At 45.2% G+C, this 27,045-nt stretch overlaps 1 protein-coding gene across 2 annotated transcripts in view; it reads left to right on the top strand.

The window, feature by feature from the left end:
- Positions 1–26,247, top strand: part of LOC119404753 (uncharacterized) — a 116,325-nt gene extending 90,078 nt beyond the window's left edge. For both annotated transcript variants that reach the window (XM_049419007.1, XM_037671416.2), the window contains exons 4-16: positions 669–959; positions 2,139–2,268; positions 2,848–3,035; positions 4,002–4,156; positions 6,463–6,702; positions 7,429–7,654; positions 10,107–10,475; positions 11,426–11,593; positions 13,971–14,153; positions 14,455–14,545; positions 16,384–16,456; positions 19,443–19,622; positions 24,336–26,247. In XM_049419007.1, coding sequence (XP_049274964.1) covers positions 669–959; positions 2,139–2,268; positions 2,848–3,035; positions 4,002–4,156; positions 6,463–6,702; positions 7,429–7,654; positions 10,107–10,475; positions 11,426–11,593; positions 13,971–14,153; positions 14,455–14,545; positions 16,384–16,456; positions 19,443–19,622; positions 24,336–25,781 — 3,740 coding nt within the window. In that variant the 3' untranslated portion in view covers positions 25,782–26,247. The remainder of the gene's footprint in view (positions 1–668; positions 960–2,138; positions 2,269–2,847; positions 3,036–4,001; positions 4,157–6,462; positions 6,703–7,428; positions 7,655–10,106; positions 10,476–11,425; positions 11,594–13,970; positions 14,154–14,454; positions 14,546–16,383; positions 16,457–19,442; positions 19,623–24,335) is intronic.
- Positions 26,248–27,045: the final 798 nt, after the last annotated feature.

Genomic DNA, 27,045 nt, shown 5'->3' with positions numbered 1-27,045 from the left:
ATCATTCAGTTAATTGGAAGTAATCCTCCTACCCTGGTGGCTTAATGTGTGTGGCCATATTCAAATATGGCCAGGATGCAAAAAACACTTATTAACTTATATTCAGGTGCACATCAAAGACCCCTGGGTAGTCAAAACTAATCAGGAGTCCCTTCACCACGGTGTGTCTCGTAATTGTGTTTTTGTTTTGGCAGCAACTGCTGAAAACTTGATTAATCCTCCTACACTCAAAACACCATACTTGTATCTAATACCCTTTTCATACGGCAGGTGTAAATTCATTTGCAGCGCATGTAATTAGGTGTTAATGTCATTTTTGTCGCTGCTGCACGGGAATAGGGAATTACATCCATAGCTAATGATAAAAAATTCATAGACAAGGGCTGTGCTGCTACTCGAACGATGCAGCCTTGACGAAGACAAATCCACTTGTCAAAACGTCAGCTCCAGCACAAGCTTCCATCTTTCCCCAACTCCTGCCTTGTTTTGGATTCATAGCTAATGTCATTCACCCATTGAATGACTCATGCAAGCATGACGTGTACTCGCAACTGCAGGGGCACAGCAAAATATTACGAAACCCCCAACTTAAAGCGAAATGTAATCAATTAAGGTTCTTATTAATGGCTCTTGTTAACTATCTAAGCAGTCGTATCTTCTGCATGCAGACATGCCTAAGGACTTCAGCTTGAAAGTGGGAGACCCACTGGTGCTCAACTGCACCCTCAAGACTCCAGAGTTCAGCATTTCGAACAAGCAGTACTCGGTCAACGGCAGCCACCTGGAGATTAAATTCAACGACACCAAGGTGCCCAGCGATCTGCTGACAGTGGGCGACATGTGGGTGGCATTTCGCAAGGAGCGCTCAGAGTATTCGGACACGGGCAACTACAACTGCAACATTCGCGTCCCCTCTGACAAGGTTTTCCACATCTGCGCCACGCAGGTCACCATTGGAGGTGGGTCCCACGTCGTCACAGTGCATCTATCTGTATACTTTCCTACGGGCAGACAATAATTTGACTCGATTGTTCGGAACACTTAGAAGTCTTCATTACGAATGAGAAACTTGGAGCCCTGTGGGAGCCCTGACGCTTGAAATTCAGCAACTTCTGTGCAGTTCTTACATTTGCTTTTCGTTTTATGTCAATAGCATGAGTGTTGGCAGGATTTTGTCCAAGTGCCTCTTTTGCACCCCCCTGCCAACACCCATGGTCACTAGGTATGTATGTGGCCTAATCCACTGTCATGGAAAGGATATGTAGGCGAGTTCATGGGTTCAGCTTTGGCCATGACAGCTGCATTTCAATGGGTGAGATGTACAAAAATTGTTTGTGTGCCTAAATTTAGGTGGATATTGTGAAGAAAATTAGGTGGTTAGAATTACTCGGGAGTTCCCTAATACAGCGTACCTTATGATCAGATCTCCAATTTGGCATGCAAGACAACGGAATTTGATGTATTTATATGCAGTAGCACATTCCATTTATTAGAGGACCAAGAAAAAAAAATGCAAGGTCCAGGAAAACGTAGCATCTGCTAACAGTTGCTAAAAACAAGTCTCAAACAGGACTGCCATTCAGATCGTAAATGCCGGGAAAACGTAGCGAACACAGGTATATTTATGGGGTTTAACTGCATGAGTTGTGCGTTTGATAAGTGTGTCTCATGCTGTAGGTACTGGAAAAGTACCCGAAGTATCCTGCTTGCAGTGAATAGAAAGCATGAATGGCTTCCCTGTGGAGTTCGTCATAGGTGCAATGTTGCAATATCATTTTTATAGTATTCTAACACAGGTAACTTCATGGACGTTGCAGCCAGTGTCTGCCTATTTAAGGTCATTTGTATATTGTTATGATTATTACTCTTCCCAGACAGCGATGTGAGTTTCATTTAATTGTAGCAATCTGACAGTCAGTGCAAAACGCAGAGAGCATTCTTGCCTTTTGTAGGTGTGAGCTCTCAGTTGTCTGCCTTAATTTCTAGAGAGGCTGAGTTCATTGGTGGGACCTTGGAAACTGTTGTTTATTCCCACTGCACGCAATTAAGGCCCACAATTAGATGTGGGTTTGAAGTTTGAGGAATTAGATGTTTGATTCAGCTTGAAGCTGAAACATTTGTTCTTTTTTATTTCGCAGAACCACCACTACCCGTTGAAAATTTCCGATGTATCAGTTATTACTACAAGAACGTGACCTGTTATTGGGAACCACCACCAAACAGTGTCAAGACTGACTACAGGCTCGGAGAGATGTTTGCATTGACACGGTGAGTGGTGGCCGTCATGTGCGCTGTTTTGCTCCCCAGAGATTGCTGCTCTGTCAACTCGGCACGCATGCCAGACCTCGACGCCAGGTCCATGACTATTCTTGATGCACTGTTCGTGATGTGATCTTCTTAAAAGCCTTTGTCTCGTTGCTACTGCTTTTGAAGCTTTAACTAGTTGGCATGGTATTCTTTGCTGATCGGGAAATACAAAACATGCACCATGTTGGTACTTGTGCATTCAGCAAAGCACACACAGTAGCACGTAGCACCATTATTCAATGTGCTTAATCTTAAAGTGTTAGAGTTGCTTCCTTTAAATGTTCAAATTGGTTTGTTGGGTAAGGCTGCTACCCTATGGCAAAGCGAAGGTATGCCCGTCTGCTTTTGATATGGCATTTAGCTGTGGACATTCATGGTAGTATTTCTCTAAACTCCGTGAAATTCACTCATAAGTGCTACCCTTAGATCTCGTCGTAAGGGTGGCAAAAGTGAGGGATCACTTGTTTCTGCCGTGTCTAAAACACGTTGGTGTGAATGCCGAGTTCATTAACGTGGCTCACTTTCAAATTTCGCACGCAGGGCACACAAGGGCTTTTATCGGTCATGCCCGCTGCCGGCCCACTCTGGAAATGAATCGTCGTGCTCGTGGACTGTGGCATCCAAGACTCCGTTTCGCAAGGAAACCACACTATTTCACCTAGTCATGAACGGAACAAATGCCCTTGGCGTCAGGAACTTCACGTACCTTATAGAGCACCTTAATATAGGTGAGGATTTCTGAGTACGTTGCTCCCAGGGGCAAGCGCTGTTTTTCACTGTTTTGCCACACTGTTTTACTACAATTGACGCAAATCCTGTTGTAATTCTCTCTATGCTATGTTTATTACTTGGATGTCATCCCTACCGAAACTCTTACAGTATCGCTTACGTATGTTAAAATTATAATTTGTTATGCATATTCGTGCTGTGAACGTCATGTGCTGCCAGTGTAAGGGTCTTCAGGGACCCAGTCAAGCTTTTAGTCCTGATGACGACCTAGAATTTCCTGGCTAAACTTTGGTTGATTGGTTCATTCATTCATTCATTCATTCATTCATTCATTCATTCATTGATTCATTCATTCATTGAATTGTGTAGTTGGTAAAGTACGATGGTCAAAGCTCGTTTTAATGAATGCATGGCTGTAACAAATTATTGTATGTAGCTACATATTTTTTATTTACGCATTCTTCTTTCGCTGATGTGACTGTGTACATGTTTAAAGACTTCAAAATATTATGAAGATATAATTTCTGCTGGGCTAACTTTCTGGCAAGGTTTGATTGTATAAAATTCAGGTGCTTGCATTACTAAGTTATATTTAATTTGCCTTCTTATATACAGTACAAGATGTATCTGTCACATCAATGTGTCATAAGCCTCAATCAATCTAATGGACATAGATGAATGAAGTTGACCTAAAACATGTCTCGTTGATTTCACTTGGTAATGAATGCATCCTTATATTGAATATCGAAAAGGTGTTTTCTTGTCGAACGTGACATCCTATTATCTCTTATCATAATCTCTTTCCTCATTTTCGATAAGAAATACCATTGCATGTGTTCAAGAGGGAACCCGCGTGAATGTTTTAGAAGTGAGAGATGCTTGATATTTATATGGTATGGGACGATAATAGCCAAAGTATTGTGTCTGGAGTATTGTTTTCTTATTCTGCCTTCCATTGCTTGCAGTGAAAATTTCCGAGCCGGCTGAGTTCAAGTGTAGTGCTGTGTCCAAGAGGAGCATCACACTTAGCTGGAACGCTAGCATAGAGCAGAAAGAGAACCCAAAACTGCTTGTCATCTATCAGATCCGCTACCAGTCTCAATACGAATCCACCTGGAAGGTACATTTTCATTTTTCTTTCTCGTTATATTGTGATGCTAACAATCTGTGCCTTACACTCAGAGTAATTGACTGTTACTACATATACATATATATATTTTTTTTCAGTAACCCATCATTAGCTTATTACTTAAAATTTAGGTTGGATGACCTCTCTCACCTTTCTCTCTCTCTTATGGTGCGACTTATAACCGTAGTAACAGAAATATTTTCAGAAGGTAGCAGCAGAAAAGAGTGTACCCACTGCGAGATGAAAACAACTCGCAAGTATCAAAAACTACAGCCCACTAATAGAAAGTCCCTGAGACATGGTATTCCCCACAAACTCAAAATCGTTGCCGAACTAAACAAACCAGCATAAATCAAAAGTTGTTTATGTGCACCCACATTCCATAAATTCTCGTGTCCAATCCCAAGTCATTTGCAACTGCTCCGAAATGTCTCCGCACGTGTTGGAAGCCAAACCTGGAACGCCTGCGCGTAGTCCTTCGTGGGTGATAGTCTGCGATTCCGTATAAATCTTTGAATCCGAGTTAAAGCCTGGCCTTCCTAGTACTGCGCATAATTAGTCGGAGAGAGCTCACACCTTCTGTGCTAGGAGAGAGGCCTGGGGTGTTTTCCTCATTTTCCACCGTTGCAGCTGTAGCCTTCTACTTTCTTTTTTTTTTCTTTTTTTTTTCCTTTTCAGCTCCCTAGTCGTTATTGCCCTTTGTCCAAGCACCTCGTGACAGAACAATGGTTGTTGTCTCCACTAAAGTAGCGTCAAGAAGAGTAGTTGAAGCAGCTAACTGTTTATCATCTTCAAAGAGCCCCGTGTTAACCTCTGTACTTCTGCGCCAGCTGGAAAGGGGCGCGCAATGCAGAGGACTAGCCATGTCCTAGAACAAATGCAGCATTCCCCACTCTGCCCATTTACTTGTTTAATGTGCCATTTACGCATTAAATGACCGCAGTTTTTCCTTCAGCACTAGCTGGCAAGCTACTCTCGTTCATAAGCACCATTTAGGAATATGAAGCTGTATGTTTAATAGGCAAGCGCAAGTACAGGCATTAAAACTTAATTTCGAAGAAAACTTGTCCTTGATTTTTCAAACTAGCACATCAGCCTTTTCGAAGCCAGTTGAATACAGTTTTCTTTAACAGTATGCGCGTAATTTTGTTAATCCGACTTAGTGCAACTCTTGTTTATGTCGCATTGAAAAGACACTCTGCCCTTGCAAATACTTTTCGTTATGATTATCCATCAATAAAAAGTTATTCTCTACATACTTTTACATGCTGTACTCAATTATGTTTACGTTATTGATTTTCTGACTTCTCTCGAGGTTATAAAAACCTCATATATTTAGTTTACCTACAGTGCCATCAAAACGAGAATGAGAGATCGGGAAGAGTCAGATTTTGCGCCTTTAGGTAACATGCAGGACCTTTGTATACGCAACACCCTAAAACTGGCTTGCAGTTTTTTGTAAACTGGTTCAGGTTCTATTGTGCACTCCGCAGTTCGTGTCCCCCTCGTGCAAGGACGCAAAATCTAAAGCGTAAAAAACATCGTGGATTACTAGCCAGCTTGAGTTGATGCATTGCTTAACGTTCTGTGTTTTGTTTTGCTGGGTGTTCTCAATGCTGTGGACTATCTCGCTTGTCCCCTGTAATCTTTTGAGTTTGCAGCATTTTAAGGGGACCGGCTTGTTGTCCGTCCATTGATCTCGTGGCGTGATCACGCTCGTAATCAAGTAGTCAATACAGGCCTAAAACAAGGCTAGCAATGCTCGAAACTGAGTTAAAATGAACGAACAAGGTCTAAAATAACATAACAAAAATAACGAAGAAGTAATCACAATAATTAACTTAAAAATGCTATGGAAACATGTGGTTGACTCCTGCGCCGCACAATAGAGGGGGCCACCGTCTCGCTGAGCTCACGATTTCTCCTCCCAGTGGAGGAGCACCGGTGTTATGAACTCCTGCGAGAGATCATTCACAGGCGGAAACTAACAACAGCGTAATGGGAATCGCTGGGTGCTCGTGCTACGCACTTTCTCAGCTTTCAAAGTATTGGAGCTGCATTCAGCGCAGGATTTCGAACTACACCAATTGATACACATGAACGACATTAGCGCTGGATTTGAACTACGTTTAGCGCTGTATGGGAACATTTTTTTGCCCCCTTGGTGAGTCACGAAAGTTTGCGTGTGAGTGAATGCATTACTTTCGTCTCCACTCTTGCACTTACTTGCCTCAGTTCTCAAGTTGTCTTGTTTCTTAAGATGTGTGTTTCTTGCCTTGTGGTGCTTCTTTCGCCAGACTGTGGAGGTGTTCAACAAGACGTCACACATGATACAGCAGCTGAACCCGTACACTGAGTACACTTTTCGACTTCGAGGAAGGGCATCCAAGGCGGTGCAGGAATATTTCTGGACCGACGATGTGGTGCTTTCGCAGACGACGTTGAAGGACGTGCCCGAAGCGCCGCCTCGAATATCGAGAAGCGGCTTCAAGGTGCAGAATTATCAGAGCCGGCGTACCATCGTGCTTAACTTTGCGGTGAGTGTGACTCTTTTCTTCGTTGACGCTTTCGTCTCTGGGTACTCCGGTTTTGCCAACTCTTGACTCGTGTTTCAAATGGACAATGACGCGACGGTATTGCATATAATGCGTGCTCTCCTTTATGTAGAAGTGTAACTCCTGCAGAAGCTGCATCCGTTCTCATCAATCCAAAAGTGCATCTCGGTCTAATGAGATTCAAAGAGTAGCAAAGTCGAACACCTTTTTAACACAACGATATGATCACTCGTTGTTATAACAAATTATCGCTTATAACAAAGTAAACGAAGAATAGTCTTGTCATGGATACAGTGCTATGAATACGCACTTATAACTAATTTTCAGATATAATGGAAGTTATTTTCTTGCCAGATGTGAATTGTTCATGTGTAATGGAGTTTAAGTGTATTTATCTTGTCGGCAAACAATACATAAACATCACACAGCGTAACAACTGAAGTTTTGCTAATATTGCAAGCATTGGCCAAAGCCAAAATTAAAGAATGCATCGTAGTTTGGTGGTTGAAGACGTCGCCATTCTGACCTACAGAACTCGACCAACGGTGGCACATTTTGTGCGAAAGTATCTTGTAGATTAGCAGTATGCCTGAACCTGTGATTCTATGTTTTTTTTTTCCTGGTTTTTCGCAGTCCTTTCTGCCAACTTGCTTGTCGGGTTTGGATGAGTAGTTCCTGACCGTTGTTTGGTTCACAATACGAATGCAGGCTCTCCTCGAAAAGAAGTGGGGCGGGGCCACACTCCAGTACCTCATCACCTGCTGCGAGGAGGATGCACCTGAGGACAAGTGCGAGAACAAGACTGTCGACATGCCCACCGTTACATTCGAAGGCCTGCACCGCAACTTGCGCTACAACTTCCAGCTGTGGTCACTGAACGAAATTGGGCTCTCCCAGGTTCACTCCAGCCTCCAGGTGGACAAGTACGACGAACGTGAGTATATTTTATTTGCAGTTGTTTTATACGTTATGTTCAACACCAGCCCAAAGATGTTAAAGGGACACTAAAGAGAAAGTCGATTTTTCCCATATTAGTAAGTTACTCTTTCACAATACCAAAATCACCACGCTTACCAAAAGAAGACACTTGGCAAGCGACAAAATACGCTGACAGAAAATTGCCACCTTAAGTTCTCACACCAAGCGCAATGATGTCATTGATTTTGACGGCGTCTACTGGGACCTACGTCATTCCTAATCGGAAAAAATGAAGTACATCGTCCTCTGAGAGCGACAAAGACTTGACGCGCCAAGTTTCAGGAAATTTCGTTGGGCCATTGTTGCAGAGATACGAAAAAATTCACTTTGAAATCCATGACGCCACGCATGGAGATTTCAGCACGAAATTTAAAAACGAGACTTCGACCTTGACTTTCTCTTCTATTATTAAAGCTATGATGTATAAATTAGCCACATTACAGTTTTCAGAGTAAAATTTATCAACCTAACCAATTCATTGTTTTACATCAGTGTCCCTTTAACTTACTGACCCGATGTCTGAAAGCCAGACTGGCTACCCCCTGTAGTAAAACCTCGGAACCTACAGTAAAACCTCGGTGATACGAATCTCGCGTGGTCGCCAAAAATATTCGTATCTTCCGAAATTCGTATCACCAGAAAACATGCAAAATTACTCTGCGACAAAAGAAAGCTGGCATCCGTTTTCATTTATTGTTTCTCAGGGCCGTAACGTCATGAAGCGCTCTGAAGAAATTCTAGTAAGGTTTGAAGATGTGAATGATCATACTCGTACTCGTAAACATACGTTGCTTGTGCGCGTGATGAACCAGGTGTGATGTGGCCCGTGACAGCTAGTAGCCCCTTCCTAATTTTAGTATGCTTTCTCGCATGACATCGGAGTACTGCAACAAAAATGACTTAAGGAGCGCTTTGCATGCGATATATGAAGGTCAGACAATTTTCAACCGCTGTCCTTTGTTTTGATTCTTTTGTTATCGCGTTGGTGTTGGGGATGTTTTTCGGGATATTTATGGCCGTGCCCGCGCAATCAGGAGGTTTGCTCAAGAATCGGGAGTCCCCGTGCAAATTGGAGAGTTGGCAGGTGTGCGCGCCCTCAACAACCGTGCATGTTGACGTTGCGAGGCCTAGCTCCTTCGCCATGACCGTCCTCTTTAGGTCCTCGTCCACCTTTAACGGGATGTCTGATTGCGAGGACATGGCTTGCATCGGCGTGGCATGCATTTGCAAACACAGTACAACGACTCTGCCTCGAGCACAGCAGCACTCGTCAGCACTTAAAAAAAAAAAAAAAAAAAACGCGACGCCAACGTCATCTCTAATTTGTACAAGAAGGCACACAAACGCGCATTAAGGCTTTCAAGATTCTCGCGCACAATCTCAGAGGCTACGACACGCCGCTGATGGCCAAACTGACGGCGCGGCGCGCTGCCCGCGCTTGGGTTCCTGCGGCCGCGCGATTGGCGCATCTTCCGCGACAGTGCGGGCAGCACCTGTTCGTACCTGCACGGTAGCGTACGTTCATATCAAACGTCGCGGGTTGAAAATCGGTTCGTAACAACCGTACTCCATTACATTGCAAGCTAAAGGGCCTTGGCCGGGACCACAGAAAAATTCGTATCACCCCGAAATTCGTACGATCGGTGATCGTATCACCGGGGTTCTACTGTATACGGTAGAATCTCCGGCATGCCTCGTTTTCTAAGTACAGTGTAGTCTCATTTTTTGTGTTTCTTCTCTTGTAACATTCTACCATTTATGTTAGTCAGCAATAAGACTGCTTGAATGTTTGTCTTCGAGAATAACGATCACTGCTCAAGAATTGCTGGTTTGCTCACCACTTCTGTTCCACGCTGCCTGAATAAGTGGACGTTGATGTTGCATCCTTTTGGAGGTACCTTCCATCATTGCGTGTTGCCGCACTGTAAATTGAGAAAAAGCAGTGCAGATTGTACACGACAGTGCAAGCATAAAATATCTCTTTGATACGGAATACTGGCTTACTCTAGAGGGAATCAACAGAAAGAAGCGGGTAAACATTGTTTATTTTCTTATGCCGTTTTCGACCAATCACACTGTGTGCCCATGCGCAACAATGATTGGACGAAACAGTGCACCAGGGCGAACCGGAGCAGTTTGATGATGATGCCATTAGTTATTCACATTTATGGAGCGATTGGCTTGCTTTGGTGTGAATGATAACGTAGTGGTAACATTCTCAGGCTGTGCCGGCCTTGCATCATTGCTGCCGGCATTCGCTGCACCTCGGTGACAGTGTTATACGCAACGCACTAGTTTTCAACCCTGGCAGCCTAGCTTACTGAGAAGTGGGTGACTGCTAGGCAGGTGTTCTGGTGGAAACACGTCGCACTGCATCTCGCAACACCAAACGACGTTGTCTTTTCCAGTTATCAACGCACCTCAGGACATAGAGGTCATTGCCCACGGCTCCGGCAGTTACGTGGTTTCATGGCGCGCGCCCTCCGCCCGCATGCCCTTCCTGACCTCCTCAACTTCAACGTCAACGGAAGAAGAGCAGGCGACCAGCTCCGAGCCGCTGGGACCCATGAGCTACACGGTGTTCTGGTGCCCGCGGATGCTGCCGCGCTCTTACAGCTGCAACGAATCCATCGAGTGGCGCAAGACTGAGCTCAACACGTCTTCCATAGTGCTCAACCTCGACCCAGGCAACGTGTACCAGTTTGCGGTCGCGGCGCAGACCGTTGACAAGGCCTCAGAGAGTCACTGGACGACGTGCGTCCTTCCAGTGTCAAAGGGTGAGTCAAGCAGCACAGATATGACGGGTTAACATGAGTAAAGCACCAGCAGGTTTTGCGCGGGTTCCTCATTATCGATGAGGCGACTGTACTATAGTCGTACGATAAAGGGTTTATTAGCTCGCTGAAGCTTCGATGCTTCTGTGATTCATTGTATTCATGTCGATGTTGAAGTCATGAGTACGACAGAAGCTCGTTTGGTCGTGATGAAACTTGCTAAAATAAGGGATCCGGACACCAACCCAAATGATTATAACATCATTTTGGTCATTGTCTGGATCTCTTCCTTTAATCATGTAGATATTGAATGGGTAAGTAAGGTGATAGCACGTGCTAGAGATTAAATGCGGGTGGGTGATATATGAACAGAGGTAAAGATGAAAGTAGAATCTGGTGAGTCACATAATGTTTGGGAGAGCTTATGTACACTCCAACAGGTGATTACTTCGAAAATCAGAGTTGTGGGGGTCCGTTTAGAGCACAGCCGGTTGAAACAGTGGATATACAGAAATTTGCAATTAAGACAAAAAACTCGAATTGTGGCATGTGGAGGTGGCTTCACGGCAGTGCTTCACAGCTCTGTAGGGAAGCCAGCTCTGCGGCAATACGCAGAGATCATTTTTAAATTTTCGGAATCGTTACTAAGAGTGTGGGTTATCCGCGAGAAAATATGCTATATGTTACAGGTAGAGCCAGAACGCAAACGAAATGTAACCATGCCATAGCGTCCACAGTTTCTCGTTTGTCCCGCCGTAACCGGTGGTTGTAAATTTGATTTCGATTGTAAGTTAACCCCCCCAACTTTGAATTTCAAGTTTAGATAAAATGGGTAGACCAACGACTGTGTAAATACGGTATTGTTTTAATAACGCCGCAAGAATGCACTGTCACGCTGGCATTGTTTATTCGCAACGAGGGTGTAACGTTTTTCCCTTCCACATTCGCTGCAGAACTGGAGAAGATCACGCAAGTGACGCTGGAGAAGAACGGCGGCCATTCACTGCTGATGCGCTGGCAACTCGAGTGCAGTACGCTGAAATCCTACGTGAACGGCTACCAGATCGAAGCTTGCGAGGTGTTGCCAAAGTACCAAAAGCAGGCACTGCACGACACTAACGGTGAGCCCCCTTTGTAGGCGCTCGTCACGAGCCGAGGGCGAGAGCTCGATACTTTAACAGTGCACTAGATTCTCAGTAGACCAAAATCTCTTAGATGGAATTGCTGCTTTAAATGAAACAACTGCCTGTAATGTGATTGCTTTCGTACTGGGATTCTGCACCCCTTTTCATCGCTGAGTAAACGGAACTCCTTTTGAATGGAACATATTTTCCTGGTCCCTTCAGGTTCTGTTTAAGGAGAGTCAACCCTAAATCCTTGAGTTGCTTTCATTTTGCCCATTGTCGTAGCGGTTAGAAAGGGATTGTCTGCTGCTTCGTGCCTGAATTGTATGTCGGCTCTTTTTACGTTCATGTGTGTGTCTGAGCACTACGATTTATTGTAGTTAGCAAGGCCAATTGAAAACGAGGAGAGTACACATGACTCTCCTGACAACTTAGTCCTAACTAAACATGGTAGTAAGACGCGAGTGTCAGAGTTCCATCAGAAAGGCAAAGTGTTGATAGTAATGGCAATGTGTTAGACAAGTACACAGATTAGTTTTCATGCCTTTGTTGGCCTATTATTGCAGTAAGCATTCCATTACTGATTAAGCTCACAGATGTGTTGTCCCACGTGCAGAGGCAAGGATAAACACATTTCACTCATCAACCAAGAGCACTGGCTTTCGCAATGCTAGCATATGATAAATGCTGTCAGAATAAAAGTAGAACAGGCAACAGGTACCACTGTCACCTAACCTCACCTAACTTAACTAAGGCTTCAATGGACAAGAAAGAAAACAAGAATTGGGTAAAGCCTTTACAGCTGCGTGGATAGTTGAAACCTTCAAAATCAGGGATGTTGAATTGCAGAAAGATAGATTATTATGATAGAAAGTCCCGAGCACTTTTTTTTTTTTGGAGGCAGCTCGTTTTTACCAATTGTTCACCTGCCGCTAACTGTTCCTTGAATATTCAGCACATACGTTGCTTGGCCGCTTTAGTTTTTCTTTGAGAAAGCACCTTCCTTCCTAATCCTTTCCGTATCTAATACTTCATGTCCAAGGACATAATACGAGGGAATGTTGCATGATTCTTGAAGCGAAGTTTCAAATGTAACGTGTAGTTCCTTCAGAGGTTGTTGATTTTGCACAGGGAAAAGGAGTTCGCGCCTTATTTGTATTTTCTATGACTAGTCTGCATTCCAAGTTTCACCGTCATCCATTCACGAGAAGTCTGATAGAAGCATACACAATATTCCTTCTTATACGAAAATGTTTTCTTTGATTTGCTGTTATCCAAACTCTTTGCTTCATCTTCACTTGTATTACAGTTAAACTCCTTTATAAGGGACACCGATGTAACAGACAAGAGACACCAGTGTGCCTATATCGCAATAAGGGTTGATCAGAAAATGAGAAACAGGTACTCTGCTTATAAGAGACACCTCGTATAAAGTGACAAGAACTGCTTCGCGGTGCATGTCTCTTATAAAAGGGCGCAATTGTACTTTTTAAAGAATTCCGTTAGCACATTCCAACTCTCAGTCTCCGAGCAACCGCTCTATTTGCTTATAATGGCAGTACACTCAAACATCAATATAACAAATTATCGATTGTAATGAACTTATTTTCATGTCGGATGTGACTTTTTTATAATCACGTTTGAGTGTAGTCGTGTGGTTCAGAAATGCCGATTGAATGAAGTCAACTTCGAAGCCAACCACTTGGTACATGTCAAAGGGGCCCTGCGACACTTGTCCAAGTAAACATCGAATAGCTTCATTAAAGGAGCTTTATTTGCCTCACGAATTGACCGCCGAAAAAATTTTAGACTCTGTCAAGTATGAGCGGAGTTACTGAGATTTGTCGCACGCTGTAATTGCTTCCTCTCTTCTCTCGTCCCGACGAGCGCGCTGGAAGCTAAGCAGCAGGGAGGGGTGGCATGGGGGAAAGAAGTTACATCGCGCACATTGTGACCTTGAGCCCTTTTTTTTATTTTCTTTGAACGCGCGGCTTACTTTCAGTGTGATCGCGAGCGCACGCGTGCATGCGGCAGCCTCAGTAACTGTGCAGCTCGCAATCAGCCAGCGGCCATGAATTTGGGTATATGACATCATTTCTAGAAGGAAGAGGGAATGATTTTTAGCTGACATCGAAAATTAATTGTAAATTCTAGGCTGTGTGCTGCACTATAACGTTAGGCTCGCTTGTTCTCAGGAGCCTCGACTACCGATCGGCAGAGTTTTACTGACCATGCTGAAAAAGTGTTGCAGGGCCCCTTCAACAGATAGTGCTAAAAGCTTTCATGCACCATACTGTTTCTTTTTTTTTTTGCCTTTGTTTTAGATCGACATAGGTTTCAATAATTTGTGTGTTTGTTTTTCTTTCATCTTCAGGATGTATGTACAGCAAGTACGATCCCAAGACCTGCAAGGTTTACAACATTACGGATCGGGATGACGAAGAGGCAGAGCTGGGAGGGCTGTCTGCCAACGCAGTTTACCGGGCCGTAATAAGGGCCTCTTCCAGTGGGAAGCTAACTGAGGACAGTCCGGCGCAGTGTGCCAGGACTGAACTGGGTGCGTACAAGTCCTTCAAAACTTCTTGGAATTGAAAAATATGTTTTCAGTGCCCTTTTAAAGTCCTGGAATAATATTTTCCCCTGAAGCGATATGAGTGGTCAAGTGAGGGGAGATGAAGGATTGCTTTCACGGCAGTTACACTGCGTGAAGCATGTCGAGTGGTTCTGAAAGGCTTCGAGCTTTCTGATGACATTTGTTAGTACACTGTGTTGGTTTATATAGTTGCAGCAAGGTTGCTTTTGTCGGTGACGGTGTGTCGCTCGTGGCCATGATTGACCGTTCTCATCCACCACTGCAGGGACAGACGTCGCTCTCGTGATTGGATGTGCCGTGGGTGGAACCATCGGCCTGACCGCCCTCGTCTTCTCGATCTACGTGTTTGCACGATGGTAAGATATGCAGCCTGGTTCACTTTACTGAGTTTAGTCTGTTAGCAGCAGTATTGATGAAGGGAAGCCCGTGGCAGAAAACAACGTGCATCTATAAATACGGCACCCCTGGGTAGCTTTGGACACCCACTAACTCCGTAACCTCTTAGTACACCTTTTTATGTTTGTACTCTCGATAATTCAAGCTCGAGGGGGCCTCAGGATTTTTTTTTTTTATTATCAGAAGTTCTCATAACGTGCTGTTTATTGTTTCTCAGTGCAGCAGCAGCATCAAAGCCAGCTCTGCATGATTGCCAGTAAAGTTTTTAGATGTCAACAATCATACTGGTGCTCGCTATTGTACAAAGCGTGCACTCCTGCATAATGACGGGTCAAAATGTGTTGTCCTGTGGCAGGTAGACGAAGAATAAAAACAGCGCTAAACATGGAACGAAAAGAGGACACGATGCATACACGGCGCTGAGTATCGGCGCTGTGTATGTGTCCTCTTCTCGTCCCGTGTTTAGTGCTGTTTTTATTCTTCGTCTACCATGCAGCACCAACCTGCCCAATCAAACACATTGATCCCATGGCAGCTCATAACCCGTTCCCATTCTTAAGATGCTTTCCCACATGGCACTGGTGTACTGTAGCGAAAGTCACATTAAAAAGCATTGGGTATGCAAGAGACCAAGGCCAGAGAGTCTCAAATTAGTTTTTTTTTTTTTCTTCCTCAGTCAGCATGTGATCGTTGGTTGCGTGGTTTGGCTAGTTTGGCCATTTTCTGGGCGGGCAATCGGCTTTATTCTCGGCTGTTAGTGACATAAAACACAAATGTTCATCCAGAAGCAACAAAGGCGGCAGATATTTCAAGGCACAGACAGACAAAAAAGTTTGCATTCACTAATTTGTGCATTGGGGCAGTTAGAATTGAACAACTTTAAAACTCTTAATTTAATTAAGCTCCCTGTGTTCACAAGGCCAGTGTTTATCCTACAAAAGTAAGCCTATATGTTAAGTGTTGTTAAATGCTGCAAAGTGTCAATCACTTCCAGTCTTTCTTCGTGTGAATACCTTGCCTTGTTTGGATCAGTTGGCCCCTCAATATTCATACATGGTAACTGAAATATTTAGCAGTGTTAATGAATGCAAGAGGGGTATGCAGCAATACGTCGCAAGAAAAGTCACTCTGATCTAAAAAAAAAGAACAGTCCTGCTTGTGTTTGCTGCATCTAAAGGTGTTACAATAGAATGTATAAATAGTTGCACAGAATAATTCCATAACACTGTTCCACCACTGATTACCTGTTGTTTAGTGCTGTGCTATCTTTTTGTTTGTATAGCTGTTTGTATAACAATTTCCGTAACTAATGTTTCTTCATGTTCTTGTATTTAAACATTGTATGACATTGCCACCTTTATGTGACTCTTTCTGTATTTGAATTGCTATTCACTTGTAACCCCCTCCCCTTTATAAATCTACCGCACTTGAGGGTATTCATAATAAATAAATAAATAAATAAATGTCATCAGCATTGGGGCACAACTGGGAGCCATTGTTTTGACGAAGGGACTTCTTGTCGTAGCCACAAATAATGGAGGACAAGTCCTCACATTGGACAAAGACAATAAGGAACAGAATTGCAGCAGAATTGTTGCATTATTAAATGCCAGCCTTTCATCTCATCAGCCGTGCACACATTTTTAGGTGAATGTGGGACAGGGAACTGCAATGGGAGACAAAGAAAATTTTTTACAGAACAACAAAGAAATGGTACTGCAGATGTTTCAGGTTGGCCTGCGTGGCTAAACACAAAGCATTGGCACTGATTCTCTGCTCTTCTATCTTCTTTCTGTAGGTTCAAGAAGAAAGTGGACCTTATCAAAGAGATCAAGATTCAGCTTCCTGATGGCTTGGATTCTTCAGAAGCAGTGAGTTTACAGTATTTCCCATTTCTGACGTGTCGTCACGGGAATTTTACGAAGTCTCGCGCGAAACGATAAGATTCTCATCATGAACATGAGGTATAACTGTGTGAAGCCATCGAAAATACATTGCTGATCGATTGTTACTAGTGGATGGCTCTGAAGCTACTGGCAAATTGAGAAAAAACGGGCAATAATAAAAACACGTTTTCGGAGAAAAATCATTTTCGTCACTGGTGCGACATTCATAAGTTACAGCGCAAAATGCTACCATGCATAAACCACGCTTTAATTTCCACATACCGTATTTACCCGCATAATTTGCGCCCTCGCATAATTTGCGCACCCCTAATATTTAGCCAGCTTTGCTAAAAAAAAAATATACTCGCATATTTTGCGCTCCCCGCCCCGCTCGAGCCAACTCGCCGCCGCGCGCGCACTGGGAAACTTTGGACGGCCGCGCCCCGCGGCCCTCACCGAGCAGGCGAGCGCAGTCATACACAAGACAGGCTGCGAGTGCGAAGTCTCTTCTTCCGATTACTTCGTTCTATTCTCCGGAAACCACCGAGACCGTATCAACCTGTTCACCGGTTGTCGGAACTATTCGAGCGTTCTCCGGCCGTGAGAATGCATGCACGCGACACGGCACGGACTACTTTCTGCATCGGAGGCGTGCGAGGGCCAGTCGCGCCAACATTTTCCCGCGCTGACCCTCCTCCTCTGCGTCCGCGCTGCGACGCAGCCGTCATTGATTTCGGAAGTTTAGGCAGTTTAGGTTTCGCGATCAGCCAGTTGCGTTTTCACTGTTCTCTTGCGCTGGGCTACAATAACTACACTCAAACCTCGTTATAAAGAACACGGATATAACGAATTGTCGGTTATGACGAAGTAAATGAAGAATAGTCTTCTCATAGCTACAGTGTTACAAATAAACGTTTATAACGAATTTTCGGATATAACGAAGTTATTTTCGTGGCAGATGCGACTTTGTTTTAATGAGGTTTGAGTGTATTCGGCAAAATTCAAGCTAAGGAAACGGGAACCGTGCCGCAGAAGAGTTCGCTTTTTAATACAAGACCGGGAAGGAGACCGTTCCGAGGACCGAAGCATGGAAAGTTTCCTGCCGTTGAAAAATACCTTTTCAAATATGTGCGAGAGCTTAGGCCCACCGGTATCGCCGTGCCGTGGCACCTCGTCACTCCCAGCATTGTCGCGAAGAGCTTCAAGAAGACGCCTCAACGCACTCGACGGAACCAAGGACGACGCGCTTTGGGAAAGCGGCGACAGCGGCCGCGGCGATGATTCTCAGTCGGACTTCTCAACCAGTGATTCTGACTAGACCGTGCATGACCGAATCTGGCTGGTTAATGCACGTGCTAATTCTGTTAAAAACCGTTCGTTTGCGCAATAATTTATTTTCTTCTTTAATGTATTATATCGCGCGTGTTAGGACTATATATTGTGCGTTATTTCAGATGTGCTTGCGAAATCTCCGCGTAATTTGCGCACCCCCTTTTCGGAGCTCCAAATTCGCGAAAAAAAAGTGCGCAAATTATGCGAGTAAATACGGTACATCTTTTTTGGGCTAGTCCTTCTATATCAAACACATGACATCCACTCACTCATGTAAGCTAACACATAATGAATCGGACATTGCATATATTAGGCTTGGGCAATGGCCACTGGTACAATTAATCCATTATTTATGCCATGAACACAGCTTTGTAGTACTTTTTGTCACATTAATCCATTATTTATGCCATGTATACAACTTTGTGGTACTTTCTTGTCACATACGTTTTTCTTGAGCATTGATCGTGCTCTCTGATCTGGGTGTGCTGCAGTGGTGCTGTGCTCAAGTATACTGTAGACCGGAGGAAGTATTTACTATACCATCTCGCATGTGAAGAACATCATTCTCAGCAGCACTGTGAAACCGTAGAAGATACAGTAGACTCCCGTTAAACTGGACCAGAAGGGACCAGAAAAATATCGCAAATTTAACAGGAGTTTAATTTGCTGAGATATGAACACGGGTAGAGAGAGGAAGTACGGAACGAATCATATTAGAGGCAGTTGTTCCATTAAAGGGGTCATGAAGCACCCCTTGGGCTTGTTGAAAAAACACATCCTGCGGAAAGCTGACACGGCTATGAACTGCTCTGCCAAATACTACAGTCGTGCGCGCCGCGTAAAGGCCACAAGCGGAGCGCGAAGTTGCTGTTTCCCCATGCGCCCTCTTTTCAAACAGAGGTGCGGTTCTCACTCTCATCGGTGGGCGGGGCGTCTGTCAGTTTACGTCGCGGATCTGTCAGTTTACGTCGCAAGAGACATAGCATGCTTATTGGCCGATAGCCGGCGTAAATCGAGAGCGGCGTTCGGATCAGATGCGCTTCTTGCCGTGGGGTGCCGCCACTTCCCGGTGCCGCACTCCTCAGTACACGGTAGCCGCACTCGCGCAAGCGAATCACAGCGGGAGAGCGATCGCGTTTCATGACGTGCGCTGACATAACTTCTTTCCCCCAGTGCCATCCCTCCCTGTCTAGCTTCCGAGTGCGCTCGTCGCCACGAGAAAAGAGGGAAAGCACTGGGAGCGTGCGCCAAATCCCCGTAACTCCGCTGATTCTTGACGGATTCGAGAAATTTTTGCGGCAATCGATTCTGGAGGCAGTAAACTCCGATACTGAGGTCATTAGATCATTACTTGGAAAAGTGGTTCATGACCCCTTTAAAGCGGAAATTCCATTCAAGAGATTTTTGTTTACTGAGAGTTTACTTAGTACGAATAGATTTGTTTCTAATAAACCTATATTTTTAAACTGGAGACAAATGTTCTAATCAAAGAACACGTCACAAATGCATGTTTCAATTCCTATTATAAAAGCTTTACTCTGCCTAACTACGCAATATGTAGAGGTACATCGAGAGTGTGAGACTATTTGTTACTTCAGAATTCAATTGTACATTCATTTCACATCTGTACGCATTGCAGAATCAGATGCAGAGCTACAAGAACAGCAAGAATGGTTCTGCCGGGAAGGCAAGTGAAACCAACCGGAGTCCGCACATCGCCTACGGCCGGATGGGCTGCTTTTCTGCCGCTGACAGCGCTGGTCCTAAGAAACGCCACGACTCGGGGCGTTCTCAGGGCAGCAGCTCTTCGACTGAAGAGGTAGGCAGTAGGCCTAATGATTGAACGCTTCAAATGATGTACAGTAGACTCTCAATAAACGAAACTCTCTTAAATGAAATTGCTGCTTAAATGGAACAACTGCCTCTAACATGATTGGTTTTTTGCTTGAATTCTGCACCCCTTTTCATCTCTCAGTAAACGAAACTCCTGTTAAATGAAACATATTTTCCTGGTCCCTTCAGCTTTCGTTTAACAGGAGTCTACTGTAGTAGAATGCGCTTCGCTGCATATTTAATATTTTTGAAATTTCAAAGTATTTAAATAGGGGGTGTGCGAATATTCGAAATTTCGAATAGTGTTTGCTGTTCGATTTGATTCGCACTGGAATTTTACAATTCGAACTATTCGAACTTGCCAAAAACAAATACAGTCAACGTCAGATTTAAAGTGACCCCTTCAGATTTTCAATATGCTTCACATCATTACACTCTCGTACTGCGGCAAAGCTGCCTTTCAAGCTCCGTTACGGTGGAACTTTGCCAAGAGACAGTCGTCTGATTGGAAGTGGTCTCTCAATTTTCAATACGCTTCACCTCATCAAACCCCGGTATTTATTTTATTTATTTATTTATTAATACTGTAAGCCGAAGGCTCATACAGGAGTGGGCATACAAAAAAGTACTGCCAAAGTATCCATTTAAAGAAGACAGATGAGATCAAGAACGACACAGGAACAACTAAATACAATAGACAAGCTCTGTCAAAAAATAATAAAAATAAAATAATAAAAATAAAATAAAAAATAAAAGAAGTCAGCATCCACATTGGGCACCTAATTAAAAGCCACGTTATACAAAAATGACATAAGCGACGCAGTGAGCCATATTCGCGCACGCGTATACACTCAATAACATGTCATCGTAAACACTCAACACCATGTGCAAAAAATTGAGCATAAAAAAAAGAAAAGGAAAAGCTGCAGCTACAGTACAAGGACAGTATACGCGTAGATACTGAGTATGCGGTAGGTTTGATAACATGCTACACATCGTAGTCATGGTTGCGATAACGACTCAAGGTGCAACTCGAGTGCCGATACAAAAGCAGCCACAGATTGCGAACAAACAATATCAGTTGGAAGTGAATTCCATAGTTCTATTGTTGAGGGAAAAAAAGAGCATTTCAATGTGTTACAACGGGAAATAATTGGCCTAATACATTTGACATGGTTGGTTCTACTAGAATGACGTCCGGGTGGCCCCAAGTAGTCGGACTTGGTTAACTTTGTCAGGTCGTGATAAATCAAATAAAGAAATTTCAAACACGCTATCTTCCTCCGACAAGCGAGCGTAGGTATAGCAGATTCGATGCGAAGCGCGGTGACGCTGTCATGTCTGGAATACTTTGTGTATATAAACCTGATGGCCCGGTTCTGAATCTTTTCTAACGCGAGGCACAAGTATTTTTGATACGGGTTCCATACTATGCTGCCGTATTCCAATATAGGCCTGACCAGAGTTTTATAAGCGGTTAATTTCACCGAGGGGGAAGCCGTTGCTAGTTTTCTTCTTAAAAATGCAAGTTGTTTAAACGCTTTAGCGCAAACATTACTAATGTGTATGTCCCACTTGAGCGATTTTGTTATCGTAATACCTAGATACTTAACCGAGTCAACTCGTTCCACGCGATCGTTCATTAGTGTGTATGTGAAGTGTAAAGGTTCTTTTTTACGAGTGATTGTCATGTACATGGTTTTCTTTGTGTTAATTTGCATGCCCCATTTTTTGCACCAAGTGCTGATATTTTCTAAACACTTATTAAGTTTTATCTGATCATCGACTGTCCTAGCAGATGTGTAAATGACGCAGTCATCTGCGAAGAGCCTTATTTTTACCCCGGGTTCCATACATGAGTAGATGTCATTTATGTACACTAAAAATAGAGTTGGCCCCAAAACTGATCCTTGTGGGACCCCTGAAAAAACGGCAAGATGGTCTGATTTTGCATTATTTACATAAACGAACTGGGAACGGTAACAGAGGTAGGCTTCAATCCATGAGACGACTTTGGAGTTAATTCCTAGTGATTTAAGTTTGTAAATCAACAAACTATTATTGCGGTATTGCGGCGAAGCTGCCTTTCAAGCTCTGCTAATGTCGCACATGTATTAACTCAAGAAAACGCTGGTTCCAACATGGAGATGAAAGATGTGGCAGAGGTGGGGGCTCAATTAATGCTGTTTTGGTCCTAAAATTTAGGCAGGAAGTCCTAAAAATCGGAAGCCGAAGCTTTTTAGCATCCAAAATTTCAGATGTTCTTATATATCGACGTCTACGAGGCAGATTTGGAACTCCGGACTTGAACGGAGCGCACCCTTGTCCACCACATCAGTTGGGCTTCCACAGAAGTCGAAAGAGGAGGAGAGGCTGAGGAAATGGCATCTTTGCCTTTCACGTGTAAACTTTTGTCGGCAACACTTTGGTTGCACCAAATCATGCACATAAATAAAACTCGACCTCTACGTTACCTCATTCTTGATAAGACAACTATGAAACACCACCTTGCCAGTGCTTCATCAGCCTAGCGAAAAGAAACACTTTCATGTCGCTGTCTCATAAAAATATGCTTAGGAAGCCTCTTTTTTGTCTTTCTGCAATTTCGCTTCGAAGTATTCGAAAAACTTTCTAGAAATATTCGAGAAATATTCGAAAAATATTCGCTTCGTACCCGAAATTTTGCTATTCGCACAGCTCTATATTTGAAACAAATGAATGGACGCATTTTCCCGCGTGTAAGCCGCCTAAAAACTTAATACCACTGCGGTGTGGGGCCTCTGTGTAGTGAAAATGTCTAATCAGGGGATATCTACACTGCCACGAAGCCGCACTTCAAGGTTCAGTGTAGAAATTACCTGCACCCTGATTACTATTTTTTCTTAAGTTTAAAAGTGTATTATACAGGCTTACATGGACTATATATATGGAAATTTCTTAAATGTAGCATATTTTAATGCTTGTAATTTGCACTCTAGTTCAAGTCTTTTCTGTTTAATGTGTCCCTATTTTATTGTGTTCCCGATTCTTATTTAGCATTGATTGTGTTATCATAGTGGTTCGTAGTAATCATGGCAGGAGGTGTGGGCTAATTATGACAAGTTATTCTCTAATTACTGCGTGCTGTGTTGTTGCGGTTTGCACGATACAAGCCACAGTTGTTGACGAAAGTCTCAAAGTCACTCAGCAAGTGGCAAGATTCATGGATAATGTCTACAGTATTTACTCGCATAATTTGCGCACTTTTTTTCGCGAATTTGGAGCTCCGAAAAGGGGGTGCGCAAATTACGCGGAGATTTCGCGAGCACATCTGAAATAACGCACAATATATAGTCCTAACACGCGCGATATAATACATTAAAGAAGAAAATAAATTATAGCGCAAACGAACGGTTTTTAACAGAATTAGCACGTACTTTAACCAGCCAGATTCGGTCATGCACGGTCTAGTCAGAATCACTGGTTGAGAAGTCCGACTGAGAATCATCGCCGCGGCCGCTGTCACCGCTTTCCCAAAGCGCGTCGTCCTTGGTTCCGTCGAGTGCGTTGAGGCGTCTTGAAGCTCTTCGCGACAATGCTGGGAGTGACGAGGTGCCACGGCACGGCGATACCGGTGGGCCTAAGCTCTCGCGCACATTTGAAAAGGTATTTTTCAACGGCAGGAAGCTTTCCATGCTTCGGTCCTCGGAACGGTCTCCTTCCCGGTCTTGTATTAAAAAGCGAACCCTTCTGCGGCACGGTTCCCGTTTCCTTAGCTTGAATTTTGCCGAATAGTTATTGTAGCCCAGCGCAAGAGAACAGTGAAAACGCAACTGACTGATCGCGAAACCTAAACTGCCTAAACTTCCGAAATCAACGAAGGCTGCGTCGCAGCGCGGAGCGCGGACGCAGAGGAGGAGGGTCAGCGCAGGAAAATGTTGGCGCGACTGGCCCTCGCCAGCCCTCGCACGCCTCCGATGCAGAAAGTAGTCCGTGCCGTGTCGCGTGCATGCATTCTCACGGCGGGAGAACGCTCGAATAGTTCCGACAACCGGTGAACAGGTTTAGGTGTTCGGGTACGGTTGGTACATGGTTGGTACGGTCTCGGCGGTTTCCGGAGAATAGAACGAAGTAATCGGAAGAAGGGACTTCGCACTCGCAGCCTGTCTTGTGTATGACTGCGCTCGCCTGCTCGGTGAGGGCCGCGCGGCCGTCCAAAGTTTCCCAGTGCGCGCGCGCCGGCGAGCTGGCTCGAGCGGGGCGGGGAGCGCAAGATATGCGAGTAAATATTTCTTTTTTAGCAAAGCCAGCTAAATATTAGGGGTGCGCAAATTATGCGAGGGCGCAAATTATGCGGGTAAATACGGTATTCGGAGCTGCCAAGTTCAGGAGATCGAGCAGCTGTGGAATTGTTTCCTGTAGCTTTTTGCAGGGCTTGGGAGATCTGGGGTGCTATTGCGGAGTGATTACATTGCGATTGTATGACTTCCTTTAGGCCTTTCGCCACCATTAGCCCCCTGCCATTGGTCAAAAGGCGTGGCCCAGAAATTTCTACCAATGGCAGTAGGCCAGTGGTGGCGAAAGGCCTAAAACAAGTCATGCAATCGCAACGGAATAGCTCGGCAATCACTTCTGGTAATACGCATAGTGGGGGTTTTGGAATACCCAGCACAGGAGTTCATACACGCATCCTTTACCAAAGCACTGTCGTCTATTTCAGTTGCTGTACAAGAAGACTCGGCGTGCAGACACCTTTGGCCGCAACCCCAGTGGTGACAGCAGCGGTGGCAGCACTAACGGCCAGGACAGCGTCGTGTCCGCCAGCACGGCACGCACGGGCGCCACCTCGTCGTGCGACTCCGGTGCTGAGAGCGACCCCGCAGCGCCCCCTTCTCCCGATTGTCTACTCCTGGCCGGAAACCACACTCCACTTGCTCGTTGCCGGCCCAACCTTCCCAAGCTCGATGAAGACAGAGTCCGCGAGAGTCAGGACTCCGGGCTCGACACCGAAGTGACGCCTCCCATCGTGATTCCCTCGTCGGACTCGTCGCAACCATCGTACAGCAAACTTGTGGCGACCCCAGATGTGCAGGCACCGCTGCTTCAGAGTCAGGCCCTGGCTACAAGCGAGCCGTCGCTGTTCGAGGGATCCGAGAACGTTCCAGAACCCGTCGAGCCTCTCCCTCCATACAGCAAGTTTGGTTTGGCAAGAAGCAGCGAGGACGTATCCACGGCACCTCACACCATGTGCAGACCGTCTCCGGGCACCAGGAGGCAAGAAGGGCCCCCAGCACTTCCCTACTCCCAGCTTGCACTCCGGCAACAGCCAGGTGTGAATGGCTTGCCGGCACACGCGTTTCCGAGCGCGGACATCACTGTTGGGCTGGCACTGGAACAACCCAGGGTACTGCCACACCTGAAGAGCGGGCCCGGGTCGTTGTTTCCACAGCCCAGCGCATACGTGACGGTTGGGCAGGCCATGAAGACCCAGCCACCTGCGACGGAGCCACAGTCGGGGCCAGCCTACTCCAAGTTTGGCATCCAGCCTCCAAAGCCACTGACCAGGCCAGGCGTGCCTGCCTACGTGCCACTTCAGGCCGTAGTCGGTGTACACCACGCTGCCCTCCCGGCTACAACGGTGCCTGCCGGAGAACCCGGTCCCCGTGACGACAACTTCTGCGACGCGGACTCCTCTTCGGATGACATGGCCATCGTTGGCGACGACAACAGTAACAACGCTTCGCTCGAGGACTTTTCGTTTTCAAGTGCCTCTGGGCCCGGTGTCGACGAACTCGTGGAAGCTCGTCAGTCACCGCAGAGCACATCGGGACAGACACCTGTATCTGTTGAGCCAGCAACAAAGCCGCCCCCACTAGACCTGACAAGCGAGCCACAGATCGCGTCCAACGGCTACACGCGCCTGCCCTGCGCGTCTCCGAGTGAAACAAGAGGTGTGACCCCTTACGTGACACACGTGGCCGCTTTTGACTGGGCGCGTCCTGCACCCAGAGATGGCGAGACAGATGAGGACAACAGTGCACTACCTCCGCCAACGTCGTCACCGTACGTTGTGCTGCCCAATACGGCCGACACCGTCAATTCGAGGACTTCTGCGGTCAGCTTTGTGCCCGGCGTCAAGCCCGAGGGGGTGGATTGCTCGGTGTGACTCACGTGAGGGCCTTTAGGAACACCTCCAGTTTCGAACGCTGATACAGTGCCGCTGCTGGCAGCTTGCAGATCTTGCGGCTGCTCTGTGTGAAGGTGTTTCTCGTTATGCGGCCACAGCCGTCGGGATGTCTTGGGCGGGCCTGTAACTTGCCTTGTTCGATTATCACCAGTGTTTCTCTCTCTCTCTCTCTCTGGTTTTTACACTTGTCATATATCGTCCGCCCTTTGCGACAGTCTGGTAACCCTCTCAGGGGAAAAAACGTACGGGGTGGTTTCTTTATATCTGACACTCTAGTCATGAGCGGGAGTGCTTTTTACCGTTGCAAACTCGCCTCTCAGGACAGCGGAGACTTTCGGAAGGAAAACAGCCTCGAGCTGTAGTGGGGGAATACACACGAAGCATTTTTCGTTACTATTGTAGCTATTCAGGGACAAGGACCTTTCGGGAGCACGAAGGGAAGGAAAAGATCGCTTCGAGGGCTCGTGTCGGCTCATTGTCATAGTCATTCACCCCCATTAACCACCCTGGTGAGCTCATTTCAAGCGCGTGCGAGTAGGTGCAAAAAGTGGCTTTTGTTCACCGTTCCTTGTTCAGGAGCCTGCACCATTTACCAATCTGCCGTGCTGCACCATTTTGCATTTCTGGAGGCAAGCCCAGTTGTTGCCGAAGCATCTTCGAGGCTGTACACTGCAGCAGACAAAGTTTGTTTGAAATGCGCGAAATGTTGCATAGGTTTTTACGTTTGGGCAAAGAACAAGTGAAACATGGCAGTCACTCTCGTGGCTTGCCCTGTAAAAGGGTGTCTGTCTTTAGTTGTGCCAAATAGAAGCACAGCCTGTGTCCTTTTCTTTTTCCGTTTTGCAGAGTTCGTTCTTTTTTTATTGGAAGCTCTGTTTGTAATGTCACAAGCTATTGCGACTTGTTGTTCTTGTACAGAACTTCTCTTCCTCCCCTTTTTTTTCAATTTCTCAAGAATTATGTACAGGCATGAAGCTCATGAAACTTCTCTGTAAAGTGTTTTCCGTCTTTGGCATAGTTTAAATTCTGTGCGATGTTCATTGTGATTGTGCAATATGTTTTGCTGCAGTGCATTTCCCAGCAATCCTCTCGTGTTGTACAGTGAAGAACCCACCAGATTTCGAAGGGGAAGCTTTCTGCGCTCTTGTGTGTTTAATGCCAGCTTTTTTTTTTTGTGAACTTTGAGGAAAAATGTCACGAAGGCTATAGTGTGGCGTCATTCAGCAGGTGCAACACTTCTTGC

Source organism: Rhipicephalus sanguineus, chromosome 9, assembly GCF_013339695.2.
Source record: "Rhipicephalus sanguineus isolate Rsan-2018 chromosome 9, BIME_Rsan_1.4, whole genome shotgun sequence".
Lineage (NCBI taxonomy): Eukaryota > Metazoa > Arthropoda > Arachnida > Ixodida > Ixodidae > Rhipicephalus > Rhipicephalus sanguineus.
The sequence above is the reverse complement of the archived record's forward strand: the minus strand, read 5'-3'. Positions and strand labels throughout refer to the sequence as shown.